This window comes from Salmo trutta, chromosome 10 (genome assembly GCF_901001165.1).
Source record: "Salmo trutta chromosome 10, fSalTru1.1, whole genome shotgun sequence".
Lineage (NCBI taxonomy): Eukaryota > Metazoa > Chordata > Actinopteri > Salmoniformes > Salmonidae > Salmo > Salmo trutta.
The window spans coordinates 44,188,388-44,200,560 of record NC_042966.1 but is presented as its reverse complement, the minus strand read 5'-3'; the positions used below and the strand labels follow the sequence as shown (position 1 = coordinate 44,200,560).

The window sequence follows — 12,173 nt, the reverse complement described above, 5'->3', positions numbered from 1 at the left end:
AACCAGAGTATATATGTGAAAACAGCATTATCTGTTCATTATCTGTTCATTATCTCAGCACCACAGCATTATCTGTTCATTATCTCAGCACCAAACCACAGCATTATCTGTTCATTATCTCAGCACCAAACCAGAGCATTATCTGTTCATTATCTCAGCACCAAACCACAGCATTATATGTTCATTATCTCAGCACCAAACCACAGCATTATCTGTTCATTATCTCAGCACCAAACCAGAGCATTATCTGTTCATTATCTCAGCACCAAACCACAGCATTATCTGTTCATTATCTCAGCACCAAACCACAGCATTATCTGTTCATTATCTCAGCACCAAACCACAGCATTATCTGTTCATTATCTCAGCACCAAACCAGAGCATTATCTGTTCATTATCTCAGCACCAAACCAGAGCATTATCTGTTCATTATCTCAGTACCAAACCAGAGCATTATCTGTTCATTATCTCAGCACCACAGCATTATCTGTTCATTATCTGTTCATTATCTCAGCACCACAGCATGTTTCTGTGGTTAAATAGAGAAGAAGAAAGGTCCAAGAAATGTGCTTCTCTGTGACATCACAGGGTGGGATTAAAAGTAAAAAACGGATTTTTCAAAACCAGCAACGAACTTCTAGTCCAAGGGAGGGTATTTCCTGTCTCTCTCCACATCACTGCTATTCTCATGGTGTGTTTAACTTCTAGTCCAAGGGAGGGTATTTCCTGTCTCTCTCCACATCACTGCTATTCTCATGGTGTGTTTAACTTCTAGTCCAAGGGAGGGTATTTCCTGTCTCTCCCCACATCACTGCCATTCTCATGGTGTGTTTAACTTCTAGTCCAAGGGAGGGTATTTCCTGTCTCTCTCCACATCACTGCCATTCTCATGGTGTGTTTAACTTTTTGCTGATGTCATCAGGTAGAGCTTTTCGATGTCATTTTTTTTTTCTTCTACCAAACATAGAAATGTGACATTTTTGTTGACGCTGTTGGAGATGATGAAGGTTGTAAAGTGGTGGAGTTTAACCTTTAACCTCCTGTGCTGGGTGGCCCTGTGTCCGAATTGAGTGTATGCCTATGTGCGTACTCTCTAAATGCCGTTGTCTGAGATCCCCCCCCCGTTCTAGTCATTCTATTTCTATGTCTGTGATACATGTGTTCCTCAGTCGGTAGAGCATGGTGCTTGCAATCGTCAAGGGTCGTGGGTTCAATTCCCGCAGGCGCAACCCACATGGGGGTAAAAAAAAATTAGAATTATTCGCGCGTGACTAAGTTGCTTTGGATAAAAGCGTCTGCTCAATGGCAATATATTATAGTACCTGAGACGTCAGAGAGACTTTAGCCAGCGAGGGGTTTGAAGGACCTGGTGTAGACTTCTACATACAGATTGCTCCGTGTCTATAACGTGAATCTTTCCATCTCTTCTGTGTCTCTTCCGTCTGTCCTTTCTCTCTCTCTGTCTGTCCGTACAGGCAGGCCTATGAAAACTGCTGCGTTCTAGAGGCTCGTATCTGCTACGATGTGGCCAAGCTGATGTCTCTGAACTCAGAACGGTAAGTCGTTTCTCTGCTTGACTGTCACTGTCTATAGCAATACCATAGGACTCAACTTGGATATAACCCGTTTTTTTTTTTTTTTTGCATGGACATTGCCATGGAGGGATTCCACCATTTTAAAGTAGTCAACTTGGTGGGGATTCCTATGGTTTGGTAGCGGTCAGCCAATGATCAGATATCCTTTTTGTTTTTCAAATTGGGTACTATGGTTTGTAAATGGCTTTAAGCTATATCACTGCCATCTATTGGCCACAATATTTAAAATGACACAAGATTTGGTTCAGCGCTCCAACATTGCAGGTGTCGGTAAATCAACAATATTAGCATTACACTTTTTTCAATCGAAGAAAAATAAAAAAAATGGACTACTTTAAAATGGAGATGGCCTTAACGGCGCTGCCCGTGCTGTCACGGACTCCATAATGGCTCAGATTCAAAGATGAGACCTCTTTGAGCAACACTCATTTGTCCAATGATCTGTGTATGAGGTCATGTGACATGGTCATGTGTTCTGTAAACAGGAAGAAGACAGCGCGTAGCAAGAAGTTCTTTACAGACCTGCAGTCCAAGGAGCACATCCCCACCATGATCAACCCCAAACCCTGTGGTCATCTCTGCTGCTGCATCATCAAGGGCTGTGAGCAGGTAAGACGAGCCCTGAATCTCAAATTATACCAGAGACATACCCCCTAGATCTGAGAGTCTATGATAAGTGTCCAACCACTAACCCAGATATCTAGGCTAGGTGTCCAACCCCTAGCCCATAACCCAGAGGTCTAGGTGTCCAACCCCTAGCCCATAACCCAGAGGTCTAGGTGTCCAACCCCTAGCCCATAACCCAGAGGTCTAGGTGTCCAACCCCTAGCCCATAACCCAGAGGTCTAGGTGTCCAACCCCTAGCCCATAACCCAGAGGTCTAGGTGTCCAACCCCTAACCCATAACCCAGAGGTCTAGGTGTCCAACCCCTAGCCCATAACCCAGAGGGCTAGGTGTCCAACCCCTAACCCATAACCCAGAGGTCTAGGTGTCCAACCCCTAACCCATAACCCAGAGGACTAGGTGTCCAACCCCTAGCCCATAACCCAGAGGACGAGGTGTCCAACCCCTAGCCCATAACCCAGAGGACTAGGTGTCCAACCCATAACCCAGAGGACTAGGTGTCCAACCCATAACCCAGAGGGATAGGTGTCCAACCCATAACCCAGAGGTTTAGGCTAGGTGTCCAACCCCTAGCCCATAACCCAGAGGTCTAGGCTAGGTGTCCAACCCCTAGCCCATAACCCAGAGGGCTAGGTGTCCAACCCCTAGCCCATAACCCAGAGGTCTAGGTGTCCAACCCCTAGCCCATAACCCAGAGGTCTAGGTGTCCAACCCCTAACCCATAACCCAGAGGTCTAGGTGTCCAACCCCTAGCCCATAACCCAGAGGGCTAGGTGTCCAACCCCTAACCCATAACCCAGAGGTCTAGGTGTCCAACCCCTAACCCATAACCCAGAGGACTAGGTGTCCAACCCCTAGCCCATAACCCAGAGGACGAGGTGTCCAACCCCTAGCCCATAACCCAGAGGACTAGGTGTCCAACCCATAACCCAGAGGACTAGGTGTCCAACCCATAACCCAGAGGGATAGGTGTCCAACCCATAACCCAGAGGTTTAGGCTAGGTGTCCAACCCCTAGCCCATAACCCAGAGGTCTAGGCTAGGTGTCCAACCCCTAGCCCATAACCCAGAGGGCTAGGCTAGGTGTCCAGAATATGGCAACAATTCAACTATCCCTATCAGAGGGCAAGACGGAGCTACCACCTTTAAATTAATGTACAGGAGGAGGCAGTGAGTTACTACACCAAGATGGAAGCCCCCTAACTAACCATCTCTATTCTACAGGAGGAGGCAGTGAGTTACTACACCAAGCTGGAGTCCCCCTAACTAACCATCTCTATTCTACAGGAGGAGGCAGTGAGTTACTACACCAAGCTGGAGTCCAAGCTGAAGGAGGAGTACAGGAAGGAGAAAGAGAAGGTCAACAGTAAACCCCTGGGAATGGCTTTCGTTACCTTCCAGAACGAAGCCATGACCGCTATGTAAGAGAGAGTGTGTTTGTGTCAGTGAGAGTGTGAGACAGTATATGTGTGAATTTGTGACAGAAATAAAAGGAATGAGATGTTAAGTGGGAATGGTAGTGTTGGTGGGAATGGTAGTGTTAGTGGGAATGGTAGTGTTGGTGGGGATGGTAGTGTTGGTGGGGATGGTAGTGTTGGTGGGGATGGTAGTGTTGGTGGGGATGGTAGTGTTGGTGGGGATGGTAGTGTTGGTGGGGATGGTAGTGTTGGTGGGAATGGTAGTGTTAGTGGGAATGGTAGTGTTGGTGGGAATGGTAGTGTTAGTGGGAATGGTAGTGTTGGTGGGATGGTAGTGGGAATGGTAGTGTTGGTGGGGATGGTAGTGTTGGTGGGGATGGTAGTGTTGGTGGGGATGGTAGTGTTGGTGGGGATGGTAGTGTTGGTGGGGATGGTAGTGTTGGTGGGGATGGTAGTGTTGGTGGGGATGGTAGTGTTGGTGGGAATGGTAGTGTTGGTGGGAATGGTAGTGTTGGTGGGAATGGTAGTGTTGGTGGGAATGGTAGTGTTAGTGGGAATGGTAGTGTTGGTGGGAATGGTAGTGGGAATGGTAGTGTTGGTGGGGATGGTAGTGGGAATGGTAGGTGGGGATGGTAGTGTTGGTGGGATGGTAGTGTTGGTGGGGATGGTAGTGTTGGTGGGGATGGTAGTGTTGGTGGGGATGGTAGTGTTGGTGGGGATGGTAGTGTTGGTGGGGATGGTAGTGTTGGTGGGGATGGTAGTGTTGGTGGGGATGGTAGTGTTGGTGGGAATGGTAGTGTTGGTGGGAATGGTAGTGTTGGTGGGAATGGTAGTGTTGGTGGGATGGTAGTGTTGGTGGGAATGGTAGTGTTGGTGGGAATGGTAGTGTTGGTGGGAATGGTAGTGTTGGTGGGAATAGTAGTGTTGGTGGGGATGGTAGTGTTGGTGGGGATGGTAGTGTTGGTGGGGATGGTAGTGTTGGTGGGGATGGTAGTGTTGGTGGGAATGGTAGTGTTGGTGGGAATGGTAGTGTTAGTGGGAATGGTAGTGTTGGTGGGAATGGTAGTGTTGGTGGGAATAGTAGTGTTGGTGGGGATGGTAGTGTTGGTGGGGATGGTAGTGTTGGTGGGGATGGTAGTGTTGGTGGGGATGGTAGTGTTGGTGGGGATGGTAGTGTGGTGGATGTAGTGGGAATGGTAGTGTTGGTGGGGATGGTAGTCTTGGTGGGGATGGTAGTCTTGGTGGGAATGGTAGTGTTGGTGGGAATGGTAGTGTTGGTGGGAATGGTAGTGTTGGTGGGAATGGTAGTGTTGGTGGGAATGGTAGTGTTGGTGGGAATGGTAGTGTTGGTGGGAATGGTAGTGTTGGTGTGAGTGGGAATGGTAGTGTTAGTGTGAGTGGGAATGGTAGTGTTAGTGTGAGTGGGAATGTTAGTGTGAGTGGGAATGTTAGTGTGAGTGGGAATGTTAGTGTGAGTGGGAATGTTAGTGTGAGTGGGAATGGTAGTGTTAGTGTGAGTGGGAATGGTAGTGTTAGTGTGAGTGGGAATGGTAGTGGGAATGGTAGTGGGAATGGTAGTGTGGGTGGGAATGGTAGTGTGGGTGGGAATGGTAGTGTTGGTGGGAATGGTAGTGTTGGTGGGAATGGTAGTGTTGGTGGGAATGGTAGTGTTGGTGGGAATGGTAGTGTTGGTGGGAATGGTAGTGTTGGTGGGAATGGTAGTGTTGGTGGGAATGGTAGTGTTGGTGGGAATGGTAGTGTTGGTGGGAATGGTAGTGTTGGTGGGAATGGTAGTGTTGGTGGGAATGGTAGTGTTGGTGGGAATGGTAGTGTTAGTGGGAATGGTAGTGTTGGTGGGAATTGTAGTGTTGGTGGGAATGGTAGTGTTGGTGGGAATGGTAGTGTTGGTGGGAATGGTAGTGTTGGTGGGAATGGTAGTGTTGGTGGGAATGGTTGTGTTGGTGGGAAGGGTTGTGTTGGTGGGAATGGTTGTGTTGGTGGGAATGGTTGTGTTGGTGGGAATGGTTGTGTTGGTGGGAATGGTTGTGTTGGTGGGAATGGTTGTGTTGGTGGGAATGGTTGTGTTGGTGGGAATGGTTGTGTTGGTGGGAATGGTTGTGTTGGTGGGAATGGTTGTGTTGGTGGGAATGGTTGTGTTGGTGGGAATGGTTGTGTTGGTGGGAATGGTAGTGTTGGTGGGAATGTTGGTGGGAATGGTGGTGGGAATGGTAGTGTTGGTGGGAATGGTAGTGTTGGTGGGAATGGTAGTGTTGGTGGGAATGGTAGTGTTGGTGGGGATGGTAGTGGGAATGGTAGTGTTGGTGGGGATGGTAGTGTTGGTGGGAATGGTAGTGTTGGTGGGAATGGTAGTGTTGGTGGGAATGGTAGTGTTGGTGGGGATGGTAGTGTTGGTGGGGATGGTAGTGGGGAATGGTAGTGGGGAATGGTAGTGTTGGTGGGAATGGTAGTGTTGGTGGGAATGGTAGTGTTGGTGGGAATGGTAGTGTTGGTGGGAATGGTAGTGTTGGTGGGAATGGTAGTGTTGGTGGGGATGGTAGTGTTGGTGGGAATGGTAGTGTTGGTGGGAATGGTAGTGTTGGTGGGGATGGTAGTGTTGGTGGGGATGGTAGTGGGAATGGTAGTGTTGGTGGGGATGGTAGTGTTGGTGGGAATGGTAGTGTTGGTGGGAATGGTAGTGTGGTGGAATGTTGGTGGGAATGGTAGTGTTGGTGGGGATGGTAGTGTTGGTGGGGATGGTAGTGGGGAATGGTAGTGTTGGTGGGAATGGTAGTGTTGGTGGGAATGGTAGTGGGAATGGTAGTGTTGGTGGGAATGGTAGTGTTGGTGGGAATGGTAGTGTTGGTGGGAATGGTAGTGTTGGTGGGAATGGTAGTGTTGGTGGGAATGGTAGTGTTGGTGGGAATGGTAGTGTTGGTGTGAGTGGGAATGATAGTGTTGGTGTGAGTGGGAATGGTAGTGTTAGTGTGAGTGGGAATGGTAGTGGGAATGGTAGTGTTAGTGGGAATGGTAGTGGGAATGGTAGTGTTGGTGGGAATGGTAGTGTTGGTGGGAATGGTAGTGTTGGTGGGAATGGTAGTGGGAATGGTAGTGGGAATGGTAGTGTTGGTGGGAATGGTAGTGTTGGTGGGAATGGTAGTGTTGGTGGGAATGGTAGTGTTGGTGTGAGTGGGAATGGTAGTGTTGGTGGGAATGGTAGTGTTGGTGTGAGTGGGAATGGTAGTGTTGGTGTGAGTGGGAATGGTAGTGTTGGTGTGAGTGGGAATGGTAGTGTTGGTGTGAGTGGGAATGGTAGTGTTGGTGTGAGTGGGAATGGTAGTGTTAGTGTGAGTGGGAATGGTAGTGTGAGTGGGAATGGTAGTGTTAGTGGGAATGGTAGTGGGAATGGTAGTGTGAGTGTGAATGGTAGTGTTAGTGGGAATGGTAGTGTTGGTGGGAATGGTAGTGGGAATGGTAGTGTTGGTGGGAATGGTAGTGTTGGTGGGAATGGTAGTGTTGGTGGGAATGGTAGTGGGAATGGTAGTGTTGGTGGGAATGGTAGTGTTGGTGGGAATGGTAGTGTTGGTGGGAATGGTAGTGTTGGTGGGAATGGTAGTGTTTTTGTAGTCTCTAATTCCCGTTCTTCCAAGTCTCGTTCGTCACTCTGATATTAGAATAATTGTGAGAAAGCTGTAAATCAAGGATTTTATTTTTTGTGCGTTTTGGTAACCATAAATCAAGTTATCTTTGTAAATGTTTCCCTGTTCAGTATCCTGAAGGACTATAATGCCTGTAAGTGTCAGGGCTGCCATTGTCGAAGGGAACCCAGGTCTTCTACCTTCAGCCAGCACCTTCACACATACTCCTGGACGGTCGGCTATGCGCCAGACCCACAGAACGTCTACTGGTGAGAATAAACACACACACACACACACACACACACACACACACACACACACACACACACACACACACACACACACACAGAGGATGGGAACCTCCCAAATCATTTGGGTTTCTGGATCCTTTCACTGCATTATAAGGCTGAGTTGAGAGAATGACTTATCAATGACCCAAACCCAGCTCAGTTAATCCCTACCATTGTAACGCTGAGTCGTCATAATGCTTCAGCAAAATGTACATTATCCCAGCGTCGTTGGTAGACACAATGTAAGTAACCTAATTTATGTCCCTCTAACTGCCCTGAATGCATCTACTGATCCTATAGCTATTATATGCTGTAATCATGATCCTATGAACCAGAGTTATACTGTTAACGCTGAGGTGGTGTGTCCTAGTAGGAAGACCACTGTTAACACTGAGGTGGTGTGTCCTAGTAGGAAGACCACTGTTAATACTGAGGTGGTGTGTCCTATAGGAAGACCACTGTTAACACTGAGATGGTGTGTCCTATAGGAAGACCACTGTTAACACTGAGGTGGTGTGTCCTAGTAGGAAGACCACTGTTAACACTGAGGTGGTGTGTCCTAGTCGGAAGACCACTGTTAACACTGAGGTGGTTGCTAGTAACAGAGGACATTTATATTCTGACTATCTCTGAAACTCACTTAGATAATACCTTTGATACAATGGTAGCAATACAAGGTTATAACATCTACATAAAATACAGAAATGCCAATGGTGGAGGTGTTGCCATTTATATTCCTGTAAAGCTTAGAGAGGATCTCGTGTGAAATACTGTTGAAGTAATATGGCTACAGGTTCATCTGCCTCACCTAAAGCCCATTCTGGTGGGAAGCTGCTATAGACCACCAAGTGCTAACAGTCAGTATCTGAATAACGTGTGAAATGCTTGATAATGTATGTGATATCAACAGAGAGGTATATTTTCTATGTGGTTTAAATATTCATCAAGTTGCCCACTCAAGAGAAAGCTTCAAACTGTAACCAGTCACTGCAATCTGGTTCAGGTTATCAGTCAACCTACCAGCGTAGTTACAAACAGCACAGGAATGAAATCATCAACATGTATTGATCACATCTTTACTAATGCTGCAGAAATGTGCTTGAAAGCCGTATCCAGATCCATAGGATGTAGTGATCACAATATAGTAGCCATATCTAGGAAAACCAAAGTTCCAAAGGCTGGGAGGTCATACAATAAGTTTTGTAGTGATTCCCATGTTGATGATGTAAAGAATATTTGTTGTTCCGTGGTGTGTAATGAGGAGCAACCAGACGCTGCACTTGACACATTTATAAAATTGCTTATTCCAGTTACTAATAAGCACCAATTAAGAAAATGACTGTAAAAACTGTTAAATCCCCGTGGATTGATGAGGAATTGATAAATGTTATGGTTGAGAGGGATGATGCAAAAGGAATGGCAGATAAGTCTGGCTGCACAACGGATTGGCAAACGTACTGCAAATTGAGAAATCATGTGACTAAACTGAATAAATAGAAGGAGAAACTAAACTATGAAACCAAGATAAATTATAAAAGAATGGTAGTAAAACATTTTGGTGCACCTTAAATGACATTTTGGGAAAAAAGGCAAACTCAGCTCCATCATTCATTGAATCAGATGGCTCATTCACCACAAAACACACTGATATTAAAAACTACTTAAATAATTTTGTTAATTGGCAAGATTAGAAAAGTTAGCCATCACTTGATAGCAACAAACGCTGACACTACACATATAAAAGACAAGCATTGTAATTTTGAATTCCGTAAAGTGGGTGTAGAAGAGGTTGTCTATCAACAATGACAAGCCGCTGGGTTCTGACAATCTGGATGGAAAATTACTGAGAATAATAGCACACGATATTGCCACTCCTATTTGCCATATTGTCAATTTAAGCCTACTAGAGAGTGTGTCCCCTCAGGCCTGTAGGGAAGCTAAAGTCATTCCGCTACCTAAGAAAAGTAAAGCTCCCTTTACTGGCTCAAATAGCCGACCAATCAGCCTGTTACCAATCCTTAGTAAACTTATTGAAAAAAATGGTGTTTGACCAGATAGGGTTATTTTACAGTAAACAAATTGACAACAGACTTTCAGCACGCTTATAGGGAAGGACATTCAACAAGCACAGCACTTACACAAATGACTGATGATTGGCTGAGAGAAATGTATTATATAAATATTTTCGCGCCTACTTTATTAGACTTCAGTGTGGCTTTAGACATTATCGCTTATAGTCTGCTGCTGGAAAAACGTATGTGCTATGGCTTTACACCCCCTGCTATAATGGCTTTACACTTCCTGCTATATTATGGATAAAGAGTTACCTGTCTAACAGAACACAGAGGGTGTTCTTTAATGGAAGCCTCTCCAACATAATCCAGCCAGAATCAGGAATTCCCCAGGGCAGCTGTCTAGGCCCCTTACTTTTTTCAATCTTTACTAATGCCATTGGTTTTTCTTATTTTTTTATTTTTTTTTCACCTTTATTTAACCAGGTAGGCAAGTTGAGAACAAGTTCTCATTTACAACTGCGACCTGGCCAAGATAAAGCACAGCAGTTCGACACATACAACAACACAGAGTTACACATGGAGTAAAACAAACATACAGTCAATAATTCAGTAGAAAAAAGAAAAATATATATACAGTGAGTGCAAATGAGGTGAGATAAGGGAGGTAAGGCAATAAATAGGCCATGGCAATTAGACACTGGAATGGTAGATGTACAGAAGATTAATGTGCAAGTAGAGATACTGGGGTGCAAAGGAGCAAAATAAATAAATAAATATGGTATGGGAATGAGGTAGTTGGAAGGGATGTTTACAGATGAGCTATGTACAGGTGCAGTGATCTGTGAGCTGCTCTGACAGCTGGTGCTTAAAGCTAGTGAGGGAGATATGGTTCTCCAACTTCAGTGATTTTTGCAGTTCGTTCCAGTCATTGGCAGCAGAGAACTGGAAGGAACTAATGGGGATCCATAATAAATCCCAGGAAGAGTAGCTGCTGCCTTGGCAGGAACTAATGGGGATCCATAACAAACCCCAGGAAGAGTAGCTGCTGCCTTGACAGGAACTAATGGGGATCCATAACAAACCCCAGGAAGAGTAGCTGCTGGTTGGCAGGAACTAATGGGGATCCATAATAAACCCCAGGAAGGGTAGCTGCTGCCTTGGCAGGAACTAATGGGGGATCCATAATAAACCCCAGGAAGAGTAGCTGCTGCCTTGGCAGGAACTAATGGTGATCCATAATAAACCACAGGAAGAGTAGCTGCTGCCTTGTCAGGAACTAATGGGGATCCATAATAAACCACAGGAAGTGTAGCTGCTGCCTTGTCAGGAACTAATGGGGATCCATAATAAACCACAGGAAGAGTAGCTGCTCCCTTGGCAGGATCTAATGGGGATCCATAATAAACCCCAGGAAGAGTAGCTGCTGCCTTGGCAGGAACTAATGGGGATCCACAAGAAATACAGATCACAGCACAGATTAATGTACTCAGTTTCCTCTCTGGGGAGTACAGTGGGTCACCACCAGACATCCAGACTGGAGTGTGTTATGATGTCACCACCAGACATCCAGACTGGAGTGTGTTATGATGTCATCCAGACTGGAGTGTGTTATGATGTCACCACCAGACAGTAGAGTGTGTTATGATGTCACCACCAGACAGTAGAGTGTGTTATGATGTCACCACTAGACAGAGTGTGTTATGATGTCACCACCAGACAGTAGAGTGTGTTATGATGTCACCACCAGACATCCAGACTGTGTTCTGGTTGGAACATCAGTTATCTTAACTCAGCGAGTGTGTCAGGATGACATCACCTATGCCAGATGTCAATAGTGAACCTGTCGGAATCTATTTGACTTTGATAAATGTAGAGAATCACCTCTAAGTATCTAAGAGCTTGGGGGGTAATTCAATTTCCATCCACTTTAGAGAAACCGTCTCTCTCCCCCCTCTCTAGATGCTTATCCAACTGCTGAATGCCAGTATCAAATTACCTCGCCGCTGAGGCAGTACGCATCTGGCACCATCACTTGGTGTCAGGCTCAGTCCTGTATATATGTGAAGTATTGTTGGGCGATACATCAAATTGAATATGATTTTCCCAAAGGCTTTTTTGTTGTTGTTGCAAGAATAGTTTTTAGTTTTTCTGAGCTTTTATGTCCGCTTGTTCTCATGTTGTCTTTTTGGTCTCGTCTCCTTTTGCTCCTTCTGTGCTGTGTGCACCTTCTCATTTACACCAGAGATCAGTTTATACAGGGCATTCGGAAAGTATTCAGACCTTTTTGACTTTTTCAACATTTTGTCACTTTACAGCCTTATTCTAAGATGTATTAAATTAAAAACAATTCCTAATCAATCTACACACAATATCCCATAATTTCAAAGTGAAAACAGGTTTTTTGACATTTTTGCAAATGTATACAAACATTAAATACAGAAATACATTATTTACATAAGTATTCAGACCCTTTGCAATGAGACTCAAAATTGAGGTCAGGTGCATCCTGTTTCCATTGATCATCCTTGAGATGTTTCTACAACTTGATTGGAGTCCACCTGTGGTCAATTCAATTGATTGGACATGATTTGGAAAG

At 45.5% G+C, this 12,173-nt stretch overlaps 1 protein-coding gene across 2 annotated transcripts in view; it reads left to right on the top strand.

Annotated features, from left to right (window-relative positions):
* Positions 1 to 12,173, top strand: part of LOC115201753 (CSC1-like protein 2) — a 113,117-nt gene that overhangs the window by 70,080 nt on the left and 30,864 nt on the right. For both annotated transcript variants that reach the window (XM_029765637.1, XM_029765635.1), the window contains 4 exons: positions 1,476 to 1,556; positions 2,081 to 2,204; positions 3,507 to 3,640; positions 7,404 to 7,541. In XM_029765637.1, the coding sequence (XP_029621497.1) occupies positions 1,476 to 1,556; positions 2,081 to 2,204; positions 3,507 to 3,640; positions 7,404 to 7,541 (477 nt within the window). The remainder of the gene's footprint in view (positions 1 to 1,475; positions 1,557 to 2,080; positions 2,205 to 3,506; positions 3,641 to 7,403; positions 7,542 to 12,173) is intronic.